The sequence below is a fragment of the Lissotriton vulgaris genome, chromosome 1_1 (assembly GCF_964263255.1).
Source record: "Lissotriton vulgaris chromosome 1_1, aLisVul1.2, whole genome shotgun sequence".
In the NCBI taxonomy this organism is placed as follows: domain Eukaryota; kingdom Metazoa; phylum Chordata; class Amphibia; order Caudata; family Salamandridae; genus Lissotriton; species Lissotriton vulgaris.
The window spans coordinates 1,769,444,264-1,769,471,304 of NC_141685.1; the positions used below are offsets into that span (position 1 = coordinate 1,769,444,264).

The 27,041-nt window shown below is 44.4% G+C and overlaps 1 protein-coding gene across 1 annotated transcript in view; it reads right to left on the minus strand.

The window, feature by feature from the left end:
- Positions 1–27,041, minus strand: part of CCDC38 (coiled-coil domain containing 38) — a 2,358,499-nt gene that overhangs the window by 1,741,290 nt on the left and 590,168 nt on the right. Inside the window, exon 7 of the mRNA XM_086919075.1 lies at positions 18,260–18,447. Within this exon, the coding sequence (XP_086775201.1) occupies positions 18,260–18,447 (188 nt within the window). The remainder of the gene's footprint in view (positions 1–18,259; positions 18,448–27,041) is intronic.

Below are 27,041 nucleotides of genomic sequence, written 5' to 3' on the forward strand. Positions count from 1 at the left end.
TCCCTGAAATAATTATTCACACCACTACGCTGGCCTGTAGTACGCAAGCCCAGCCCACTTTGCGCAAGTATAAATAGAATAACAATGACGCCACATGTCCCACTTCCTCAACACTGCCTCAGGGGATATGGCCACATCCACCTTGCATATCATAAAGCGCAATATAGAAAAGGGATCCATGACTTGTACACCATCCTGGCAATCAACACTAAATTGTGAGCCCTACTGCCCGTCGTCTTCTAAACGGATTCATGAGGTGTACACCATCCTGCAATGAACACTCCATCTGAATTGTGAACACTGCTGCCCGTAGTGTTAGCTCACACAACGACAGTGGGTGAGCAGTGGGACTTGGCTGCACAGAGGCTCCAATTGAGCGTGGTGCGGCAGGAGGGGTGGGGGCATCACCCTGGCTGTGAAGGTGCGAACAAGCGATGCTGTCATGCGTAATGATATGATCTCTGACCTGATTCAGTCTCATCTCTGTCTCGTTTGAAAGACCTGTTGGACCGTACTGTAGGCCTGAGCCAGCGGGCAGCGCTGCCCTACAGACACGTGTTGAGCGCGGAAGGGGTGGGATGCATCAGCCTGAGTGCGCATGTGCGAATAAGCGATGTTGCTGTGCGTAATTATGTGATCTCTGACCTCATTCAGTCACATCGGTAGGCGTGTGTACTTCACTTCCCGCTTCCGGTAAAGTACAAATGCACGTTAGCGGTCAGTGGTTCGCTTCCCACTCCCTGTATGGTATAAACACTTTTTAACACTACTTGCCCACATATACTACAGCACCCAGAGCCCATCTGTTTACAGCAATCACCTCAGTTTCATCCCTAAGTCTTCACACCGGTAGGCGTGAGTACTTCGCTTCCCGCTTCTGGTATAGTATAAACACACGATATTGGTCAGTTTTTGGCTTCCCATTCCCTCTATGGTATAAACGCCTACTAACACTACTTGCGCACGTATGCTACATAGACCAGACCACATCACTTTACAGTAATGAGTTCACGGTTTAGGCTCTCGGTTTCATACCCGAGTGTAGCAGAATATCATCTCAGCACCATGTCACTCTGAGCAACACCACACTTTCAGACCGGTAAGAGTGACTACTTTGCTTTGCACTCCCCCACAGACATTACAGTAATCCAACCCTCCTTTCACACCTTCTTTTGCCCTTTTTTCCCCATACTCGCTTCAACGGAATCACAAAATGGCGGCCAACACTTCCTAGTTGCAACAGCTCGCAGCCAATCAGCAGCAAGCTCGTGCTCGTAATGCCTCAGTCAATCAGATGGCAGAATTCCCAAATGTCAATATCTGTAAATTTCAATATTTCTCAAAAACTACTGAACTAATTTACACCAAATAAACAAAAACAAGCTTTCTAGACAAAGACCTTTCTCCCTGCCAAATTTGGGGTAATTCCGTTCACCCGTTTGACCTGTAGCCTTGTCTAAAGTTTCCTATGGAAATTAACATTGAGAAAACATGTTTTGGGAGCCCCTTTTTTCTCGCCCCCCCCCCCCTTGACAAATCACCCCCAAACCTTACAACATAGGAGCTGATATGAACAAAGAATTAGTTTTGAAAATTTCATAAAGATTCATCAAATGACGCCAAAGTTATAAGCAAAACAAAAAATGTTCTTCCTATGGAAACTAGGTCTTAACTATAACTACCTACTGGCGACCGCCAGTAGGTAATATATAAATATATAATCAATTGTAATGAATGAATTATTCAAATTATGATTATATTGTGTTTCAACTGTGCAAGGGGAGATTTTGGAATTTTATAGTGATATGGATCATCAAATCCATTTTACTATTTATTTATTTACTCATCCATGAATTTATTTAATTATTTATTCATCTATAATGTTTACATTCATACAGCCAGTTAGAGTTGTTGTAAATTTGCACAGGATCTCTGTAAACGGGACACATACCATAGGTCTATCTTAAAACATGGGGTGGTCATTATATACGACTATATACGACAATAGATATTTGAGAATGTGGAACAACATCAACATTGAGTATAAGCAGCATGTACATCAATCCAAAAGCGAATATTGAAATCCCACTACATCTTGGCTCCAGAACATGATAATGAGGAGCTCATTAGATTTGGCACTGTTTTGCACAATTAGTTGCATTTATTGCACACGCACTAAGCACTTTTATTCACGTTATTTGCACTAGGGGGTAGTTACTCGAACAGTTGCTAGATCAAATAAATGTTAAACATGGGAAAACTACACAAACAGGGATTAAACCCGTAATTTGTTGCCAAGCGATGATTAAGTACAACAAAAAACCATCGAATAAGGTATTTGACCGTCATTTCATAAAGCCTCAAACGTGTTTGTATTAGTGATTTTTATCTTATAAATTGCTCAGATGGCTTTTAAATTGTTTAACAATATTTATTGCTTTATTTATTGTCTGGCTGAACAAATGCTAAATGAAATGCACATTATTCAAAAAGAGCAACATCAAAGTATGTCTTCCAGTTTTATTACAAGTATGCAACACGTGATGAGTTAACCAGGGAGCACTGACACTTTAAATATTGCACTTTTTAACCTTGTCACTGTCATGTGATCAAGGCTCAAGCGAGTCAAAACGCGAAATGGTGACAGGTGACGAGCAATAAAACATTTTGCACACCATTCCTCGGGTCTGTGTCCATCTATGGAGGCAAGCCTTTGAATGCACGGAAGATTGTGAGATATATATATATATATATATATATATATATATATATATATATATATATATATATATATATATATATATATATATATATATATATACACACATTTGAATGTTATTCATTTGACATCTAGGAAAGCCTTTATGTTAAAGAGCATTGCATAAATAAAACCGCAAGCCTTATTCCAAAAAGAGAGTTTTTGATTTTGTAAAATTTGCGAGGAGTTGTTGTGTATTATGGATCCTGCTTCGCAGTGTTTAAGCCACCTTGTGGGAGTGGTTTTTGTGGAACTCTGTATTATCTGAAAGGCAAAGCAAGACAAATAGTCCAGTGAGTCAAATGCTTGTTCGATATCTAAGAGAGCTATAGCACTGATGTCTTGTTGCAGCTGTGGGGCATGGGACCCCAGCGAGAGCCACTGTAGATTAAGGTGGGTACTCCGTTTAGGAATAAATCTCGATTGGCCCAGGTGAATTAGAGATGGAAGATGAGGGAGCAGGCGCATCACCAGAATATTGGTAAGGATCTGGACATCTATGTTCAATAATGGTATTGGGCAATAGGAGGAGGCCTCCAAGGGGTCCTTGCCTGGTTATTGTATCATTATTATTAGGGCCTCAAACATTGATTGAGGGAGGGTGCCACTTCAGAGAGCCTCTTGGTATACCTCTAATAACTTATCGGCCATTTGGTCTCCATATCAATGAGAACATTCCGCAGGTAGCTCCTCACAGCCTGGGGATCTCACAGGCTTCATGTGTCTTATCACCATCACAATTTGTGACCAGGTGATGTGGCTGTCTAGGTGGACGGAGTCAGCAGGGTCTAATGACGGAAGTGGTATTTCTGCCAGGTATTCCGCAAGGCGTGCCTCCGACACCCCTCCCTGTCTGGCATAAGCCTTGCTTAGGTGGAGCATAAATATCTGATTAATAGCACATTGGTAGCTCACCAGGGAGCCCTGAGCTGTTCGAATGGATAGTATCAGACCCTCTCAGGCCTCCTGCCTAGTCAATCTAACTAGCATTGCGCCAGTCCTGTCACCCTCCGCGTGGAGTCTCTGAGAATGATCCATATAAACTTACTTCTCAAGGCAGCGCCTGTCATCAAGCACCCCTTTACTTGCCATGCGTCCAATCTATCTGGGTGAGGGTGCAGTTCTTTCTCGATGATATTGAGATTACACTCAGGTTATGGAATGTCTCTCTCTAGTTGTTGTCGCACTCCATGTGTGGTTTTTAAACATTTTGGCATACACTTTTGGGAAGCCACGTCGCAGATTTGAGGAATAGCTCATATTCAAAATGATGGAATCTTTTAAAACGGATCCACTCGCTTGAACTGACACGGAGCCTCTGACTAGCCGAGTGCAGCCGCACACGATTTTCTTCCAGTGTAAACGTACTGATAGATATAAAACCTTCAAATCCTACTCAGAAAATTATTCTCAGCGTCTCGGTTTCTACAATTAGTTGGGTACAACTATATTTGATTTTTGGCGTTACGCAGTACCCTGGGAGAGCTGTTTTCATTTCCCACTACATAGAGAAGATTGCTTACACACCAAATATCACAAGTGCGGCAACTTATACATTCCGCAAGGCTTCCAGAATAGACGAGGTTTACACAACTGAGAACACGCATGCCCCTGAAGAAGGGATCTACCCGAAATGCATTGGGCCTTTACAAATTTGTTTTTTGGTTGTGTAACTAAAATAATGAGTTTATAATTATTAGTTTTTTTGCATTATTGACAGCAATGTTTATATTGTCTTGTTAATAGTCGTAGAGTGTATAGTGTTTTTCGTAACACAAGGAAATGTTCCGCAATTCAAATAATTTTTTGATGTAATATATGGTAATGAAAATGAATACAGACACTGATTCATTCATGGTTTAAATTTGAATCTTTTCATTGGTGAATGTGTGATTAACATGTACAGTTTCATGTGATTTCATTGTTATACTCTTAAATGATTAATGTAGTGCGTTTGGTATACCAGTGGTTTTTCCACTAGTTGTTGTTCATCGTTTTTAAACATATCCCACGCAGTACCACATTGCTTCCCAGTCTGGGGCTTGGGTACGAACATTACCCCATGTTTCTGCAAAATAGTGAGATAATGACTCCTGGATAGTGGCCTTGAATTGGGGGTCCGACAATGCCTCAGTCTCCAGAGAGGGATCACGGAGCGACTTCGCTCACCCTCAAAGCTCACCAGGATGGGGGAGTGGTCTGAGACATAATGAGTAAGGTAGGAAAGGTCTCGAACCTAGCACATCAGCCTGCTGGAGACTAGCCAGTAGTCCAGTCAGCTGTGAGTTGCCATATATGGCGTATAACAGGAGTCATTGTTTCAACAGATGTCTCCCCACCATGCACCTAAGAGACAGAGGTCCTACATCATGTCCTGCAAAGAACCAGACATGTTGGGCATAGTGTAGAGCCTAGGTGGGTCTCTCTCGAGCATCCAATCAAGAATGCTCCTCAAGCAAGCCCCAAATAGTATGTGCCATAAAGTTATCCTCTCCAACTTTTACAACGCAAGGAAGACATTCCCCTCTCCCTGTGTTTCTTGTAAAAATGCTATTAACCCTTTATAGCATTTTAAATATGCAAACACCCTATGGCGCTTTTCATATCAAGCAATACCTCTGACATTCCATGACACAAATTTAAACGTGTGCCCTGTCATTTCCAGTTCTAGTCTGATGACTCCTAAACCAGCTGACAATGCCCACCACTCATCCAGCACCCCGAAACACAAAAATATGAACCATGATATACAAGAGCACCATGTAATTCCCGAACTCTTCAAGTCAGTAAAGAACTTATACATCCCCAACTCCCTTTCCCTATCGGTAGCTCACCTGTACGACCATTACGGCAACAAGCCAAGCAAGAAATAAGAAACAAGTTACTTACCTATAACTATAGTTCTCCAGTATTGGAATCTTTCATAGATTCACATGCTTGAATCATTTCCCGTCGTCGAGATGGGAGCCCTCGGTATTATAAAAAATAATAGTCTCCAAAGACGTAAACAATAAGGCCTAGGCCTAATACTCTTTTATAACATATCTATGTCCTTTAAAAAAAAAAACCTCAAAACTCAACCAATCAGAAGTGACAACCCTGTAGCACCTTCCTGAGAGAGGCTCCAGTCCCTCAGATTTTCCAAGCACAAGTGCGCTTAATAGAAAAATACTGAGATAAGAAGTGTGCCTTCTGTAGGGGATTCGGGCGGGTCGCATGTGAATCTATGAAACATTCCAGGAGAACAATAGTTACAGGTAAGTAATTTTTTTCTTACTCCAGTATTGGAACTTTTCATAAATTCACATGCTTGAATAAGAATACTCAGCAGTAAGAATCACATTTTCAAGCCATAAATTAAATGCATTCTTGAAAGCATTAATCATGTACAACAATATATAAATATAAATGCATAAGCAAAAGGAAAAAATTCAACCAGTGAAAATGTAAGACAGTTCAGGATGGTGGGAATGAACCCAAGAAGAAGGCTCACCTTATTGAAAGAGATGTCAGAGAACTGCTTGTCCTACTGCCGCATCTTGGTTATTCCCAGCATCCAAGCAGTAATGCCTGGTGAATCTGTGCAGCATCTTCCATGTTGCTGCTCTACAAATGTCCGCATGGACACTTTTGCGAACAGAGCTGTAGATGTGGAGATTGGCATGGGCATGGCCTCGATGTCAGAGGATGGCCCGCTTGTTGATGACAGAATACAATTGCACTTGAAATCCATCTAGAGATGCTCTGTTTAGTGATGGAGAAACCTTTTCTAGGTGATAGGTGAACTGTATGCAATAAGGAGTTGATTTGACTTACGAAATGACTTAGTCCTGTTCAAGTAAAATTGGAGGCATCTTTTAACATCTAGAGAGTGTAGAGCATGCTCCGCTGCAGTCTGCGGATATGGGCAGAATGAGTTCAGTACAATAGGTTTATTAAGATGGAAATCCGAAGGTACCTTAGGGATACATTTAGGATTTGTTTGTAGAATAACCTTCTCCTGTTTAAATTATAAGAAGGGTTCTTCTGTACTGAAAGCTTGAATTTCCTCCACCCTTCTTGCCGAAGTAAGAGCGAGGAGAAGATCCACCTTCCAGGATAGGAACTTCATATCGGTTTTATGAATAGGTTCAAACAGGTGCTTCATTAGTTGGCTGAGCACCGCATTTAATTTATAACTACAAAAGAGTAACTGTGGGTCTGAGCAAATAACCGTATGGTATGTCTAGATGTGTCCTGACTTGCTACTTATGTGCATCCTATGTGTCAATATGGTATGCAACAGGGAACTTCCACAGTGTGTAAAGTTACCATGAGTTAACCATCCTATACCGCCCTTTCCATCATTTGGGCCACTTCACAGAGTGGAGAGTCTTCGCTGCAACCACTTCACTAGAATCTGACTGTGAAGTGTTTGGACTCACAAGGTTGTTAAATAGGCAAGGATTGGTAACTAAGAAGCAGTGCTTGAAAGAAAGGTGAGTAGTGAGAAAGGTGCTCATTTAAAATTGGAGAGTGTACGCACAAAACACTTTATTCTATAACCGTACACTTCCAATAAATAAAAACATAGTTAGTGCAAAGGGTCAGTGGGTTCAACAAATAACTACTTTAGGTCGACATGTTTCTGCAGTTTTGTGATCATCACAAGGTATCTACTGCTTCATCAGGACCATTGTGAACTTTGCTACTGCTTCAAAAATATATGTTGGTGAAACAACAACAAAAATGATAAGGATATCACCTGATTCGTCCTCTCAATCCTCCTGTGTAAAGGAAAGGTGTCCAAACGCAGGAGACATCAGGTCAATGACACAACACAGACATACAAAGGGTAAAGATAACAGTAAACCTATTAGTACCGTAATCTCACATAAAGCCGTTCACATGTAATAGCTCATGTACAGGTCCGTTCGACATCCCCCATCTAAAGCTTATGGGCACTCCTCCAGCTCACCTTAAGTGCGAGAGGAACGTGCTTCTCCTCACCTACAGCTCAGGTTCTTGGGACACCGCTCTGTTAATAAAGAGATATGTGTAACAAGAAATAAAACCTACGCGATAACTAAAAAATACATTAACTTGACTCTGTCTATAACATATGTGATACTACACGCTATTAGTATCTGATTCTCAGCGTGCGGATCCTCCTCGTGATGAGGAGTAATCAATCATCGATCTCGACACGTTAACTGTGATTTATGGTTCAAGGACTGCCAGTATTTACACCCCATATTTGTGTCACAAATGGCTAGTAACAGAAAAATGACATGTACATTATTTAACCATGATCTCTTATAGGGGTCTGCCGGGCGGGTCACTATTGACAATGTAATCCGTCCGCTCGAAACAGAGTAAAAGCGTACACGTATGCATAAAAAAATATAGATGTACTTTGTATAGTTGGGTTTTATGAATAGATAAAGCCAGTCAATACAAGCCCTATTCCACTCATTTCTAGTGTCTAAAGTATTGAATTACGGCTTTGCTTTCAGGCGATTTACGTGTTATTTGTACAAAAACCCACCCACTACGTGTAGTCTGGTAAGACCCATAGTTGTAATCCGTCCGCTCGAAGCAGAGTAGAAGCGTACACGTATGCATAAAAAAAATATAGATGTACTTTGTATAGTTGGGTTTTATGAATAGATAAAGCCAGTCAATACAAGCCCCATTCCACTCATTACAAGTGTTTAAAGTATTGAATTACGGCTTTGCTTCGGGGCGATTTACGTTTTGTTTGTACAGAACCCGCCCACTCCGTGTAATCTGGTAAATCTCGGAAAAAAATATATATATAAGGCTGAGCAGTTCAGAGCCACCATTCACAAAAGCGACACTTAAAGTTAGAGTTGAAACACGAGCCACAGACATCCTCAAAGTACCCACCTATCCGTCTGTACTCCACGCTGCCATCTGGGCTGTTTGGGGAGGTGCCGGGACGGTGCTGGCAGCCATACTTGTTTGTAGATACTACGGTGTGATTGGTCCAACACCGCGTTAATGAGAGTACAGCGGGGAGTCATGGGAGATGTAGTCCCGGACTCTAGGAGATATCAGCGCGTGTAAAGGGATCGCGTTATCCGCAGACTACAATCCCCATAAAGTTACTGGGGCATGTATCGTGTTAGATATTGATGCGGCACATGTGGCACTTGCTCACCTACACAAATACAAAGATTACAAGAATTAGTAGGTCACTCTTTGCTTAATAAGCATGAATTATGTCTCGGAGCCTGTCGCTATCCTGACAATTAATTCTGTGCGGCACATCGAGGTATTTATTCTCGGTTAGAGCTTTTTGTCAGTAGAGCAAAATAGTGCATATTGTACAGTACTACGAAGTACATAGTTACTGACTGTGTGACAGTGATATTGAAGTTGTTATAAGGAATATTTACACTCTAGGGTTACATTGCTCTGTAGTTCACCCATTGATTCACAGATAGAAGGGCAAGAGGTTATTCCCCAAGGTTAAACATAACAGTTTACTGGTTGTCTCTGAATATTATGTACCTAAGGTAGTATAACGGGGTGGATAAGTCGATCAAAGACATACCAGGGCACAGTTATAACAACATCCACAGTATGTCTTCATTGAGCCCCTGTTTGTCCGAATTTAAATTGTACACCCACTTCTGTTCCAGCCTAAATAGATGTTTGGAAATGTCAGTCACATGCGGCGGAATGTGGGGTTGCTCTAGTACAGTCCAGGTGAAGTTAGTGGGTTTATGCCCTAATTCTAAAAAGTGATTTGTGAGGCGGGTCGCCTGTTTCTTACATCTAATAGTACTTTTATGTTCCGAGATTCTGAACTTGATCTTTCTTGTGGTCATCCCAACGTACCTAAGCTGGCAGGGACACGTGATCATGTAAATTAAGTTGTTACTATTACAATTGGTGAACCGCCTTTGCTCCCATCGCCGGCTACTTCCAATGTCGATACTTGTGGATCGTGTCGTTTGTGGACACGCCGCACAATTGCCACAAGGATGGTGTCCTTCCACTGGTGGCATGTCCCATAATGTTCCTACTCGGTGGACCATTTTAGCTGGGGGTCTGGTGTGTACCAGTCGATCTTTGATACTGGTTCCCAATTTTAAAAGCAAAAAGTGGCTGTTCCAGGGTATCCGTACCGGTGTTGAGAATGCTCCAGTGTATCTTTACAATCAGTTGGATGGCATTTGACTTGAAGGTATGTTTCAATTTCATGGGTGGTGTTCTGGGTTGTGAAACTGGGCTCTTGGTTTTTAACCCTTTCCTTTCCTCATGAGAGGCTTTAGGGGTAGTTTCAGTCTGTTTGTGTGAGGGCTCAACAGATGTTTTTGACACTTTTTTAAGTGGCTGCGACGATGAGCCTGCAGGGTCATCTAATGATCGTTTCTGAGGTGTTCTTTAGGAGGCTTTAGATGATGTATCACTCTCCTCATCAGACACCACCTCATCTCTATATTTCAGCCTCTGAAGCCACAAAAGAAGCCTTCCTTCTCGATCTTTAAGAGTTTTGGTAGACAAGGTACGACATACCTTGCACTCCTTTGCTTTGTGGTCAGGATATAAACAGTATACGTAGTCCTTATGCTTATTGTAAATATGCAGCCTTTTCTTCCTGCAGGTTCCACAGGCTCTGAATAAACCTTTGTTAGGTGTCTCTGACATGGTGGAAGTCAGTTTGAATCACCTACAAATAACTCCAATGAGTTGATAGAAGCTGAAATGGTGAAAAAACATTTCAATCCAGAAAAGAGGTGAAAATTGAGCAGAGATCAGTGGAGACTCCCTTAGCACGATGTACGGTAGAAAATCTGAGGGACTGGAGCCTCTCTCAGGAAGGTTCTACAGAGTGGTCTCTTCAGATTGGTTGAGTTTTGAGTTTGGCCCTTTTTCTTAAAGGACATAGATATGTTATAAAAGAGTATTTGGCCTAAGCCTTATGTGTTTACGTCTATGTAGACTAATATTTTTTATAATACAGATGACTTTCAGCTCGACGACAGGGAAGGGTTCAAGCATGTGAATCTATGAAAGTTCCAATACTGGAGTCACTGTCGCCACCCCATTCCCAAAAACCTGTATAAAAAAATACAATAAAATAAATGTTGACGTGAACACAAATCAAAACAGTTTTATTGTGCAAAAGAGAAAACCCCAATGGAGGTTTGAGGTGCAAGCACCCAAGGTCCTCCGCTACGTCTGAGCACCTCCCTGCGGGGGCCTCCTGCAGGCACATACATGCAAGTAAAAACTTTGATCCCCATAGAATGAAGTGTGCCATATTGCCCCCCAGCCAATAACAGACCCAACCGATCACCCCACACCTGGAAGTTAATAGTTTGTGCTATGTCCATAAGCTTAAAAGTCATCTGGCAAAGGGCCTCCCGACCCACTTGGCAGCTTCGATGTTACACAGGGATATCAGTACTTACAGTTTAGTAGATAGAATTCAAGTGGTACCCAAGTCTGTGCTATTGCTTGCTGTACCCGGATCGCTCCAACATCTTTGGAATGAGTCACTTGAATCAGGCTTTCCTTCTGGGCACACCACTATTCTCCTCAGCCATTGTGACCCAATGAGGCTTCTTCTGCAGCTAGTTTGGTGTTGAATGTGGGCAGATTTCCTCTGTGCACTCAGTTGTGTTGAGACCCCTCCGCTAGAGGACCTGGTCACCAGCAGCCCAGAGTGCCCAGCTACTTGCAGGCCTCTCCAGCATGAAAGAAAAAAAAGAAACCGTAGCCTTGCAGTGGGGAAATTTGACTGAACTTCAGGTGCAAGTCTCATTCATTTTTTCACTGTGAAGAAAGTTTATTGTTGCTCCAGAACTTTCTGTGTATAGTTAGGCAATATTGAAATGGGTGTCCCTTCGAACAGAGGTGGCCCTGTATGCGGACATGCTGAAGAATGGCGTCTCGATCCCGAAAGTTGAACAGAAAGGAAATCACAGCCCGGGAGGACCACCAGGTTTCAGCGGGGGCTAGGGCTCAATGAGCCCTCTCCATGGTAAAGAACTTTGACAGTGGGGTGCAGAGAGTTGGTGATCCAGTCTTCGCGGAACAATGTTGCTGACTGCCCCTAGACTTTCTCAGGAAGCCCCACAAATCTGCCCTCCGCTTCCTTTACTCATTCATCAGTGAGTGAGGTTTGTTTTTGGAGGGTGGAGACTACACCCGAAGTGTCTGGACTTCCTGTTGCAGGGCATCCACGGTTTGCCCTGTAGCATGATCCTAATTGCAACCTTCTGGGAATCAGTATGAAGTTGGGGGACGTTGATTTCAGCCAAGTCGATTTTGTTAAGTACATAGGAGAAAAGGTCAGTGTTTGATCATTCAAGTACAAAATGACTTGCAAACATTCAAAGAGTAAATGAAATAGCAAAAATTCATCCCATAGTCATCTTACATCTTTTGCAAAATGTGAATTTAATGAGCATCTCCCAAAGATGAAGCCAGAAAGACGCTCCACGCAACGGTTATTGCGTGGAGCGTCTTTCTGGCTTCATCTTTGGGAGATTCACCCATGTGGCCTGATTGTTCAGGCACCCTAAGACGGCAGATTGACTACGCCGTGGGATTGGATGCGATTAGAAGCTTTGGAATACGGTGATTCACAACCGGTTTCAACCTGCCCCCTCCTGAATCAAGCTAACAAGCGAGGAACTTACCAAAGGTCCTGTACTGCAGGTCATTTGCAGATCGTACATGAAGTGCTCTCACTTTATATTGTCCTGATGAAGACCCCAGAATGAGGCGTGAATAACCCTTGTAGCAAGCGGGGTCGAAACGTAGACTACACCATCACCTCACACTATGGGACTTAACTAGAATTGAGGAATCCATCCATTGTGTGAAGAGGTGGAGGGAACTATTGATCTTGCTAGACTGTAAAGGTCTTCCTCCAATTGTACTGTGATTGTGCTATTGTCACACCACCTTTACCCGGTCCCCCACTTACCCAATCACCCCCATCTTACCCAAATACCCTTTTCTTTTCCCTCACTGAGAGCACGCTCAATTTTAATAGTATACAGATAACTTTGACTAACAAGTTATTTATGTATTTTGTTGACCTAATAATGTGAGTAATACTTTTGGAGCTACATAATTGATTTAGAGTCTCCACTTTCTCTATGCTCATTAAATTCACCTTTTGCAAAAGATATATGACTATGGGATGAATTTTTGCTATTTCATTTACTCTTTGAATGTTTGTAAGTCATTTCGTACTTGAATGATCAAACACTGACCTTTACCCGGTCCCCCACTTACCCAATCACCCCCACCTTACCCAAATACCCTTTTCTTTTCCCTCGCTGAGAGCACGCTCAATTTTAATAGTATACAGATAACTTTGACTAGCGAGTTATTTATGTATTTTGTTGACCTAATAATGTGAGTAATACCTTTGGAGCTACATAATTGATTTAGAGTCTCCACTTTGTCTATGCTCATTAAATCCACGTTTTGAAAAAGATATATGATGACTATGGGATGAATGTTTGCTATTTCATTTACTCTTTGAATGTTTGTAACTCATTTCGTACTTGAATGATCAAACACTGACCTTTTCTCCTATGTACCTAACCAATGACCCAGGTCAGGCAGTTTTAGGGTAGACCCCGTTGAAACTCAACCAAGTCGATTTTGTTAGCCAGTTCAGCTCCGGAGCTCTGTATCACTGTCATTAGATCTGTGCGCGTGGTGGCCACAGCTGCTCAGTCGCCACCCACAGGTTTCCTCTCCACACCATTCCCGGGTGGACCATTGGGGTGCACACTGTGGGTGTAGTTCACATTCTTGTTGTATGGCAGTGGCTTGATTGATTTGTCTCTCTGCATGGCATCCAAAGAGTCGAAATCCAATTTTTGGGTCGCCTATCAGCGATCTTAGTTTCATCGTTCCTTCCCCTAGGATCTCCTGCAAGAGGGGCACAACTCGCCTCTGCTGACCAGTGTCCAGCCTTTCGTGAGTGTGGCCAGTGGGTGAATGCAAGAGGTAGGCTGTGGGCGTTACCACTGTTGTGTGGGTATATGGCATGCTACTCATGTTCCACAATGTACCATATGGGCTCTTGACAACGTTGGTGAGAGGTAAGGACTGGGTGGTGCTCGAGGAAGCAGTCAGAGGCTCCAATTCAGTCATGCAATATCGCCGTCACATTCCAGGTGACCAATCCGGCAGAGAAGTAGTAGCGATGTTGACCAGCGTGCCACATCAAGGTAGGTCGACCCCTTGGGCTGCTGTGCCCCCAGTTCGCCCACACGGGGGTGGCAGATGTTGCCCCAGCAACCAGCAGGGAGCCAAATCACAGATCCCCAGAGTAGGAGCTAAGCAGTAACAGTTCCCCCTCACACCGCAAATGATAAATCCAGGGCGGCAGCAATGTCAATAAGTGAGTATAAGACCAGACAGCAGTGTCCCGACCAGGACCACAGATCAAAGATCAGACCCTGTGGGAAGCCCAGTAGTCTTTGTAAGAAGCTGGAGCAGGCAGTAGGCCCTTGGATGGTGGGGCCCCTGCGCAGTCACGGGCCAGGTGTTTTATGTGATGTAAGGGGCCCAACTCCAGAGAAGGCCCGTCTGCTGTCAGTGGGGTACAGGGCCTATCTTGAATGAGGGAAGTCTCATCCCGTGAGTTCCCAGCGGCAGAGTCCCTTTGCTCAAGCCAGACTGCCGGGGCTCTGCCGATCAGCAGGCCCATCCAAAGGGTGGGAGATTTGTGCAGCAAGGAGGTCCGGGCAAATACTGCACTCATGCGGAGGACCTCAGATGATCAATTCCGGAGTAGGTCCTGGCGAGGGCATGCAGGTGGCTCACTTACTTGGGGTTCCCAAGGAAAACTCAGGGCAGCTTCCCTGGCTGCCCCAAACACACGTGGACCCTGGTTTACCAGGCTGGATATTCCTCAAGCAGGGCCTTGCCGGTGCTCCATCAGCTTGATGGGGCCCACAGGGAAAGTCTGCTACCCGGGGATAATCACACTCCAGGAATAGAGGTACGGTGATGGATGGCAGCTCATGTGCCGGGGCTAAGTCGGTACCCCGATACCAGGCAGTGACACCCCGTGGCCCAAGGCAAGGCACCAGAGCTCGATGTTGTCCGGGTTCCTTCCTGGAAGCACTGTGCAAACAGGACAGCAGGGTGTTTTTAAAGAGTTGAGGGTGCAAGCCTGGCATTCGCAACTTAATTCTGGCACTAAGGGTACAAAGGCAATTCCTATGGGCAGTTATTTAAGCAGGATAATCGTTTTGCAGGCAGGAGTGCCACCAAAGAGCGCCTAGTTGGCCATGCTGGCTGGCCTCGCCCCGGCATGGGTATGTGATGATGTCAAATGCTGGTTTGAAGCAACTCACTAAATCAACAGTCTTCGCCTTAACCAGGAATGGAAGTGTTGGAGACTTCCAGTGCTTCCCAGTCACCCTCTGAGGTGGCAGAAGCGGAGTCATAAGAGGAACAGAGGGTGGGAAGAGGGCTTTTCCAATCTGTGGCATAACTGGATGTTGCCTCACATATGACATCTTCAGACAAATGTCACCATCCTTAGTAGAAATGGTGTCAGGAAGTCAAGCCACAAAGATGGTATGGTCATCATTAATTCCTCTACTACCGGCCAACAAGTTGGCCATTTGTCAAACAGAGCAGGCATAGCGACTTAAAACAACAGTCATGTAAACCCACTCCAATGAAAGTACAGGAAAATATTTTTTTCTTCAGAAGAAAGGTTAGAAATAAAATACACTGGCTCTGATTCTTCTACTTCTCTTGAGTCGAGTGAATGCCCCATACCCCAACATTTTTGAGTTCATAGCCATAAATAGCTTTAAATAAAGCAGAATTGTGTTGACTATCTTTCTCAGAGTTGAAACAATTAATAGCCTAACTGACATTCCTCTGGGCATCAACAAATAGTGCTATATACCAAATTCTAAAAGGAGAAGAGTCAGTATGCACTATCTTTAACTGTTTTAGATCAGGGTACCATTTCCTGATTTTGATTTTATTTATTATGCTGTTTCTTTGTGATCTGTTTACACAAATGTACCGTTTGCTTTGTAATTTGGCTAACTGCTAAAATACAGTAAATTTTCTCCTTTTGGCCATGTATACTATTTATGTGATTGATTGGAAAACAAGAGGTTTTATGAGACCTTAGGCACACCTAGGGATGATCTACATTGTGTGAATTTCAAAGAAGGAGCCAAATAAATATGCCTCAGAGTTATTGGTAATTGCATTATTAGTATCAGGTGAGCTTGAAATACATTGACTGTGCAGGTCCTAGGATGCAGAGTGTACAGGGAGTAACTTGCACTAGGGTGACAACCCACTACAAGCCATTTTTACAGTATGTCATTATAAAACAGTTAAACATGTATTACTTGTTTACGGCATGGACTTACAGTCAGATCATCTTTTACATGGTGAGCATAACTCCAGAGTTAAGCAGGCAAAGTAACCTGTGTGGTTGAGACCCATTATAAATTACTCCGGATGGAGGAAATGACTACCTAGAACAGACCACGAGAGCCATAGAAGATTCTGGTAGATGATCCTTGCTTGACTCTGTCTCCAAATGTAAGTTTTCCAAAGTGACAAAAAGTTCTCTAAGAGAACGAGTAATCATTGCTCTATTACTTTTTCACTTTTAGACTTTGAAAATCTAGAACACCCTTCTCCCTAAAATCAGAATGAATGCCTCAACTGCTTCATTCAAGAAAGAAGTTAAACGGATACAGATGAACTAATGCCATAGAAAGCATTTATTTTTTCCAGGACGTGATTCAGCAAGTAGTCTGCATGCATGCTTATTTTTCTCAGACTATCGGCCTGATTCATGAACGGGCTGTTTTGCGAGGCTCAAATAGCGAATCATAAGGAATCGCTATTTGAGACTCGCAAAACGGTATTCATGTAGGAATCGCAATAGTAATTGCGATTCCCACTGATTCCTTATTTGCGATTAGCTAATTGCTAATCGCAAATAAGGAATAACTCCCCATGCATTCCTATGGGCCAAAAGGCCCATAGGAATGCATGGGGAGTCATTCCTCATTTGCGATTAGCAATTAGCTAATCGCAAAAGAGATTGCGAGTACAAGGGTGCCAGGGGTGTCCAAAGGACACCCTGTAGCACCCCTGCATGGAAATCAACACAGGTGTTGCACACACACATGTCCAAAGGACATGTGTGTGTGCAACGTGCAACTCAGAAAAATGCATTTAAATGCATTTTTCTGAGTTTTCGCAATTTACCGCGAGGTTTGACCTCGCGGTAAATTGCGGCCCGAAATTGCGATTTCGCAATTGTAAAATGGATGATGAATTACATTTAAGGAATCTCAAATAGAGATTCCTTAAATGTAAATCCTCGCAAATATGCGAATTAGCAAATAGCGATTTTTGCATTTGGGATGTTGAATCCCAAATGCAAAAATCGCACTCGCAAAGGGCCAGATTCTCAGAATCTGGCCCTTTGCGAGCCGATTCGGCCTTGATGAATAAGGCTGCAGGTTTGTATGCTGTTTTACGGGATGTTATCTGCCTAGAACTTGTTGTTTTCTCTCTGGGGTTCTCCCATACCATACCTCTCATTGTTGTAGTTGCTATTTTTATACATGTCGCCTGAGTCGTGTTTGTGTTATATAAATAACAAATTAGGAAATTGAAGCTGAAAAACCACAGATGTTGCTCTGGAGTTATGCTCATCATGTAAAAGATGATCTGACTGTAAGTCCATGCCGTAAACAAGTAATACAGTTAAATAGGTTAACACAATGATCGCATCGATATTTTTGTAACTTGAGGTTTACAGGTTAACGCACTTTTTCATCATTCCAAAGCTGACAAAATGAAAACTGTTAAATAGTGTGACAACAGAACTTGCTTTCAGTACGTGGATTAAACCCACTTTTTAAAACAAATCATAAAAGAGTAATATTTCATATTTTGTAATATTATTGCCAGCTTCTAATTTATTTGTAAATGTAAAAACATGTAAATGTCAAGGTATTTGTAGAGCGCACTGCTACCAAGTGGTTTCCTGGCGCTATTACTCATACCTCTGTGGAACCCTTCCTGGCTTTCCCTGTGAAGTGTCCACTCCTGGGGACACCCAGGCATCCTAGCGCTGTTGGGGCCGGTGTGGCGGTTAAGCAAGCTTTTGCCCAGAGATGCAGCGTGGGGCCCATGATTAGAATAGGCACCGAGGCGAGAATTGTCAGGTCCGAGGAAATTAAGCCCAAGACCCGCCGAGGCGGGAATTGAACCCTGGTCTAGGGCCTGAACTCTGCATCAGGGTTGGCCGCTCTAACCATTGAGCCACACTCCTGCACAATTTAGTTCAAGGTAACTTGGGATGACCTGAAAATATACATAGATCAGATTACATTTCCCACAGTGCAGAGATTTCACTGTCCTAGCATCACTGCGACCATGATCAAGCGGAGCATTTGTATGTCACTGCTGAATTATTTTTGCATTAGGAAGTAAAATAAATTAAAACCCTACCATGTGCAGGTGGCAATATGAATACGTGTGATTCTCTATGCCTCCTAATCCTTTCCCTTTGTTTGAGTCTTAAAGCCATTAATCTCTTTTTATTCTGCTGTTCTTGCCACTCCGGTGGAGACAATTTCTTCAAGAAGTCGCGATACATCAAAAATTCCTTCAAGATTTCTTCCTTTTTTGAAATATCACTGAATGATTTAAACATTACAAACAAAATGAAATGTATAGGTTAAACAATTACATAATGCTCATTAGTTTTTTTAAATTTTAATGTCTTGTACTGTTAAAGGTAACTTATGCAAGTCATGTTTATTACCAAAATATGTTCACTGGATTGTATGTGCAGCTTAGTTTTATTATACATATTTAGCCCAATGGAATTTCACCCAAGTTAACAAATATAGCACATATATGAACCGAAACACAAGTTACCCATTCCTAACTTTACTACTCCTAAACTGAGACAAAATCCTAACTTTAAACTTTCGGTATTCACAAAAGGCATTTAGGAGTAGTAAAGTTAGGATTCCTAACTTTACTACTCCTAAACGGAGAAAAATCCTAACTTTAGGACTTTTGGTATTCACAAAAGGCGTACTAAGAATTATCAGCCCTGTCTTCTATAAAAAGAAGTAGACTCTAGAACCAGCAATTCAGATTTTTTATAATATATTTGTTTACTTACCTCAATGTAAACACACCACATTCTTCCGGCAGGCTACAATTTGCATTAGTTGACTTGGCAATATATTGCCCTATTTTCTTGCCTAGCTTTTTTTCAACCTACTTTAACGCTTAGTAGCATCTATCAACAGTGGACGTTTAGTTACGTCAATGCTTGACATATAACTAACAGTAACAAACAGAAAAAGAAATAAAGCATTGGTAATGCATCGGTTTCGCCTATATAATGATAATACACAAAGCTTTATTCGATATAGAAATATCATAAAAGCACAGAACAATAAAAATACAATTCATGTTATTAGTTAAAACACTTGATAAATAATTAAAAAGACAAGATAAAACAGCATTAAACCATTTACAGCTTTGAGTTAGTTAGAAAAAAGAGAATAAAAACAACAACGGGGGATCGCCTGAAAAAGAATTAATCACATAGCTTTAAATCTAATCACCCACGCCCAGCTAAGAAATTTAGCTACCCCGCAGGCCAGTACTGTATTAGGATCGGATTGTAAAATTCTTAATTCTGGGGCATAACCTCTAGTTTCAAGTAGGGACAGACTGGTTTTAGCCATTTGGATCTGGGCTTGTTATAGGCACCGCAAACAAAAAAGACATGTGGGATAGTTTCCAGTTCAACGATGCAGTGCGGGCAGGTGGCAAGCGTCTGATGGGGGGGTTTCCATTTGGAGGTGCGTTCACGGACTGGTAGAGTTCCCATTCTAAACTGGATATATAAGGCCCTATCTTTAGGTTTTCTAATGAAATTTATATAGGGTTCAAGCAAGGGTACTGTCTTGTGCAGGCGAAACTCGTCTGTGAGTCTACCTAGATTATCCGCTCTAGATTCTTGGGTGTCAACCCACAACCAGTATGCCCGCTTAACCTCCAGTTTAGATATTGAAGCACCGGACTCCCATACAACCCACAGGCCAATAGCCATTAGGAGCTCCTTCACTTCAGAGAGCCAAGCAATTTTGTAAGACCCCTGCAAGTTCATAACTTCTTTAAGGTCGTCCTGATAGCTATCTAGCTCTGGTGTGCGCCACAGGCGGGCCCAATAGAGGAGCGGACGCAGAGTTATAAGATCCTTAATAGATCTGCGTCCAAGATCGTATTGGATGGGTTTGCTTGGGGTGCTCCTAGGGACAGACAAAAGCTCCTGTATTCTCCGCCATTACGAGGGAATCAACATTATTAAAACCCCAGAGCTCTGCTCCGTACAGTGCACTGCCTACTGCTTTTGCAGAATAAATCTCCAGAGCAGGAGCTATGGGTCTTGATACTGAGGATCTATGCTCCCTGCCTATGACGCCCACAAACCGTTTATGGTTTAAAGCCATTTTTTCAATGTGAGAGTTCCATTTAAGTTGGTCGGATATCCTGATCCAAAGATAGTCAAACATTTTAACCCGCTCCAATGGCTCTTCATTAAGTGTGAGCGGGCGATTGGCTTTCCTACTGGGATTAAAATAAAGGAGCTTGGTTTTAGAAGTGTTAATAACCAAGCCCCTTAGATTACAAACAACACAGAACCGATCCAACAATTTTTGGAGCCCCATGGGCGTTTTGGAGACTAGTAGCGTATCATCAGCAAAAAGCATGGCGGGGACTTTCACAACGGCCAAGCTAGGGGCATCAGCATTAATATCAGATAAAAAAGAAACCACCCCATTAACAAATAAGGAGAAGAGGGTCGGCGACAGGACATATCCTTGGCGGACACCTCTGTTCACCGGAATTTTTGCCGTTTTCTGCTCCTTTGTGCCCCACCGAATGCATGCATACGTTCCATTGTGCATGCAGGCCAACAAGTTCAGAATGGGCAAAGGAAACCCCATCTCATGAAGAACCGCCCACAAGCGCCCTCGAGGGACCAGGTCGAACACTGTCTTCAAATCGATAAAGGCCAAGTACAAACTGCCCTTACGGATCGAGACTGTCTTCCAATGGAGTAATAACAGCCTGAAAGCCTGATCTACAGTACTTGTACAAGCCCTAAAACCAGCCTGGAAGGGGGAGATAATATTGTTCTCCTCTGCCCAAGAGAGGATCCTTTCCAGAAGGACTCTGCCAACCACCTTCTGGCCAGCGTCGATCAAGCTGATCGGACGATAGTTGGCAGGGTCACCCCTAGGCCCCTTCTTGTAAATAGGTATCACTTCAGCCCCCTTCCATGAGCTTGGGACTGGAGACCCAAGGAGGAGGGCATTAGTCAAGAGGGAGAAGAACTTGGCCCATTGCTTAAGGCTCGCTCGGAACAGGTCACCAGGAATGCCATCCTGGCCCGGTGCCTTGCCTGGGACAATTTTGCTGATCGCAAACTCAACCTCGGTCTGCCCTATAGGATCAATAGATGAGGGTGTATCGTGCAGGGGTAGTATACATTCTGCTGTTAGTTCGCTGATCTCGGGAGCCCCTACCCTGGCGTACAGTTTCCTAAAGTGATCAAACCATTCCCTGTCCGTGATATGATTAGGTAATTGATCTAAACCACCGTCATTAGTTTTTCTTACTAAGGCCCAGAATCGTTCACTGTTCCTGTTCTGGCTAGCCAGTTTTAGCTCTTCCCAGTGGGAATCATCCCAAAGCCTCTTTGCCACGAATAGAGCGCGCCTGTACACAGCTCGGGCTACACGAACCTCTGTTGGATCTCGGGTTTTGATGGCACAAATCAGTTTGGACTTAGCCCCTCTGCATTCGTGGTTATACCACCTAGCTGCGGTCTTCCTACGCTTCAATTGGCTTGCCCCACGTCCATCAAGGAAGAGAGCGGCCATCTTGTCAATTGTCTTCAAGTAGACCGTGTTAACCTGGACAGAACCTGGATCATCAGTACAGAGTGCAGAGAGATTCTCGGTCTGATCTCTTACGATCTCCCCCAGGGCATTTGTCTTTTGCTCGTTAATGGCAAATTTATGCCATTTAATTAATCTTTTACAATTCGAGGGTACTAATTCTCTAGTCTCCATTGTTAATCTATTGCTGAGCAGGGGATTCCCCACATTTGTCAGGTTGCACAAGCTAAGTGATAGTGGGTTATGGTCGCTATGGATAGATGGAATAACTGCCATATCTGACACATATCTCCACAGTCTCTTATCAACCAAAATGTAGTCCATCCTGCTAGGTACAAGCACCAGAAAAGTCAGAAGGCGTGCGCCCATTCACTGCTACCAGAGCATGCTCCAACACCAAGGCATTCATTTGGATAATGACAGGTGACCATTTTTTGATTGGCACAGTCGTCAATTGCGGGATTCCCCATCTCGCATCTTCCTCTAATAAACCTATCACGCCGTCAGCGGCCAACGGTTCGAAGGTGCAATTGAAGTCGCCAGCAATTAACGACAAAGTGTCTGGGGGACAGTTGCAAAGTGAGTCTGCAAGTAGGGCAATGGTTGGGGATTTACCGCCCCTGGTATAGCTCTAGCATAGATATTAAAGACTTCCAGAGTCACTGGGGCTTGGGGAACCCAGATCGTTAACCTCATCATGTCGTGGGAGGTGTTAGCAGAGTATGTGATCTTACAGTTTAAAGAAATTTTTACCCAGACGAGCAAGCTGCCAGACAGGCGACCCCGTCCAGAGGAAGTAGCTGAGACGTGGAAGGTAGAATAACCAGGCTTATACACCGGTTCCAAGCACCATGTTTCTTGGAAGATACACAGGTCATACCTTCCAATTAGTTCATTCCAATCTGGAAATGCTATTTTATTCCCAAGACCTGCGACATTCCAAGAGATGACACTCAAATGACTATTCTGACCGTTTGTATGTAGTGTGACAGGTTTATTGCCATGGCCATCAGTGGGAATCGGAGTGCTGGGATTAACAGAAGCTATAAGCTCCTTATGCCCGAAATTACTAGTATCCAGCGGGGGAAAGTGGTCCACCTCAGTTCTCACACACAAGGTATGGACAGTACCCTGGGCCTTGATATTATCATCCCCACTTACTAAAGAAGAGGGCACTGGAAGTGGATTGCCACAGGCTACATTTAACCTACGTGGGCTACTGGCTATGTTTTCTGTAATCGTGGTTGGTACTATAGTAGGCTGGTAGGCTCCTGGGGGTTCCAGGAGTCAATCGACATCCTCCAGAGCACTATACCAATTGTAACTAGGGATAAGGGGTGGAATAAATTAGGGGCCATACCACTACACTGATTACCACCGTAATTAGACCTCCCTCCTCTACGCTGTATCAGGTTCCATCCTTCAACTCCACCACCACCGTAATTAGGCCTCCCTCCTCTACGCTATATCAGGTTCCATCCTCCAGCTCCACCATCACCTTGGGTAAAGCAGTTCAAGCCCTTACGCACCTCATGCCTCCTCCCTACCCAGACATGATTAGTGTCCCTCATCCAACTCCAACCATTATGCAGCTGCTCCCCGGGCATGTAGAAGTAGGACAATGGTCTGGCCATAATCAAAGTACCGTTAGTTCCTGGTTTCCCCATGCAAATGTACTCCACAGTTCGGGGATCTTCAAAGGTCACTACAACACAGTCCCCCTGCAATACTTTTCTATTGGGACCCACCCAAGGTGCTTTCTCGACCATCAAGATGTTAGTACAGGTATGAGGTGGTAGTGGGTGATTATTAGCTAGCCAGTGACATACCTTGTTATTAAGCGCCCGGAAGGGTTCTAAGGATGACGGGGCCAATTCCGGTACCCCTGTCAAAACGATCACATAGCATCAGGCATCTGGCGGTAAGTTAATATTTCAACGTTTCTGGCCCTTTGCAGGGTGAGCTAAATCCGGATTTGGATTGGGGCAGCGAGTCTATTCGGCTTTGTTTGGTTAGAAGGTTCAGCTAGTGCGTGGGGTTGTCACTCACTTTTTTATGCTCAGGGGTGGGGCGGTTCGGCAGTGGGGTCTTGGGTGTGTTATTTTTTACCACTGCTAAACGTTTGTTCACTTGCTGGGGGTTACTAGCTGGGGCAGTTGCATGGCTTGACCTATTAGCATGGTGAGTTTCCTGAGGTCTTAGGTCCTTATGTAGTTCCTGGAGCTGTTTTTCTATTCCATGAAGCCTAACTTCTAGGGGAGCAAGTAAGATTTTATTAGCATTTGTCAGGACATGGACTAAGGACTAAGGGCTCATCCCCACCAGCTATACCTACTAGTCTACCGGCTCCTGACCTATCAACTATAGGGCTATCTTCAAGGATAACAGCCAGGGTATTATCCAGAATGGTGTCATCAAGTATGCTCAGGGGTAATCGTAAAGTCTCAGGTCGGGCCTCTTCCATCCCAGTGTTGCTCCCAACAAATTCACTGTTAAATTCACTCCCCTCTTCTATGCTGTCCCTCTCACTAGTGTTAATGCTAGTGCTACCGGGTTTTACTACACTGGCATTCTTGGCTTTGAGGATGGTGGTGTTGGGCTGCCTACATTTGGGAATAGCCCCCTCCCGCTTCCCCCTCTTTCGAATATTGGAATTCTCGGCTTTGGAATCGGCCAGGGTAGTTATTGAGCTAGAGTCAGGGCCTGGGCATCAGAAGGTGTAGATACTGGTGCTACAGGCTGACTACAGGTAACATTATGGAGCTCTGCTTGGGTCAGCACAGGGTTAGTAGTATTTAAAGAGGTGTCGGGGGTGCGCACAGAACCAATATGGCCCAAAGATGACCTTTTTGCTGATACAAGGTCTAGGGAAACCCTTCTTTCCATTAATACAATTCCTTGATCTATTAAGGAATTAGTGTGAACAATGAAATCATCAAGAGTTCCAGTCAATTTTTTAACGCCCGCCGCAGCCATACTTCTAGTTTCGCGGCATTCCATTGACTATGCAAGATACAGAGAAGGGTAAAACTAAAAATCGGCAGAGACAGGACCTACTTAACATACCCTACTGCGTTAGTAATAAACACCAATAAAGGTCCCAGGCAGAAGCTAACATTGAGACAAGAATATAGCCAATGCGGCCTTACAGTTCTGATGAATAGCGATCGGTTGACGACCAGGAAATACGGCCCAGTCCAGTCTCCTCAGGCCTCTGAGGGCCACAGAGGGCCCGCCCTTTGCCCGGGCTTAGCCCGCGCTCGTCCCGCGACGCGAAGTGGGAGTTTGTTGTCATAGCGCCTCCTGGCGTGACCTCCGGCGGAACGGCACTCTGGCCACAAGGTCACCTGGGTGGTGTAGTCCGCCCCTCGGTCCCCCCCACTGCGGCCACGCACGAGTGTTGCTTGCTGCGGCGGCAGGGAGAGACCAGTTGCGGCGTTGGGCTTGACAGTTTCAATCCCGGTCCAAATGAATCTCCGGCAGCAAGGATGGCCAAAAGGTACAGTAAGTTCAGCGAAGCCCCCGCTCCACCAAGGGGGAGTTCGTTGTTATAGCGCCCCCTGGCGCATCCTCCGGCGGAAACGGCACTCTGGCCGCAAGGGCACCTGGGTGGTGTAGTCCGCCCCTCGGCCCACCTCCTCACTGCGGCCGTGCACAAGTGTTGCTTGCTGCAGCGGCAGGGAGAGACCGGTTGCGGCGTTGGGCTTGACAGTTTCAATCCCGGTCCAAATGTATCTCCGGCAGCAAGGATGGCCAAAGGGTACAGTAAGTTCAGCGAAGCCCCCCATGAATAAAGAGCTGTTTTCATCAATCATCGTCCGGAAGAATGAAAGAGCTCCCTAACAGATAAAATGAAACAGAAAGGTTGTGGCGCAGCAGCCAGAGCTGCTGGCTAGAGAGCTGGGGATCCCAGTTTGGCCGCGCCATGCAACATCCTTTGATTCCATGCAAATCACTTGGGGCCCGATGTAGGTAAACGCGATTTTCCGATTTCAAAATACCGAGGCGGGCCGAATCGGTATTCTGAAATCGGAAAACGAGATGTAGGGGAAAAAAAGCGAATGAATACCGAATCGGTCGGCATCGGTAATGAGAATCGGTACGTTCCGATTCGGCACGGTCCGAATCGGAAAGTACCGAATCGGCTAACAACGAATCGGAAATTACCGATTCGGCTACCACCGAATCGGATAGTCCCGAATCGGCGAATACCGATTCGGTAAAAGCCGATTCGGTAAAATCCGATTCGGCAATCATAGATTCGAAGCCATGAAAACACACCCATGGCGAAAAAGCCCATAGGAATGCATTGAAGGAACCGAATCGGCTTTTACCGAATCGGATAATACCGAATCGGATTTTACCGATTCGGCTATTACCGAATCGGTAAAAGCCGATTCGGCAAAAGCCGATTCAGCCAATGAGGTGGCTCCCCCTCCCCCACCCAAACAGGGAGTGGCAACCCTGGCAGGTGCAGCTAATTAAGAAGTTTCTGGAGAGCCAGCCTGAGCTCAACACTCACAGTTAGCAGCAGTGGGAGTAGGAGGTTGCCAACTGAACTGGAGAACATGGCAGAGCAGTCAGGAAGCCAGAAGTCCTCCCAGAAGAGGAAGCCGAAGTTCACCACCACCGAACTTCAGGTGCTGGTCGAGGAGGTGGTGAGGGTGCACCGCCAGCTGTTTGGCAAGCTGTCCCTCAACGTGCCAGACAGCACAAAGAGGAGGATCTGGGCCGACATCGCCCAGAAGGTGAATGCTGCGGGTGTCACCCCCAGGTCCATAGAAGAACTGAAAAAGAGATTCTATGACATCCGCAGCCTCACGAAGAGGAAGCTGGCTGACATACAAAGGCAGGCTGGACTCACTGGAGGAGGCAACAACCCGGCGCCACCCCTCACCGAGCTGGAGGAGCTGGTCTCCAGCACCATTGAGAGGGAGAGTGTCAGTGGAATCGGGACCCTGGACAGCTCTGCGAGAGCTACAGCTACAGGTAAGAAGCATGCGCATCATGACACACCCTACCAGACACCTCCCCATTAGACACAATGCATAGGCAAACCCCAGCACAGTACTGTCACCAACATACAAGAGACAAGCATCATGGTACATGTAGTCAGCAGAAGTTAGCTAAATATGGCAGTGCAGAATCACAAGACAGGAAACAGTGTAACACAGTGTAAGGAGATGCAAGGACATGTGGAATGCTACAATTGTACTGACTGTAATACATCGGCACTCAGTTTACAAATGCTTCTTTGTACCTAGGGGCCCCATCAGGCGGAACAACAGTGACAGCAGAGG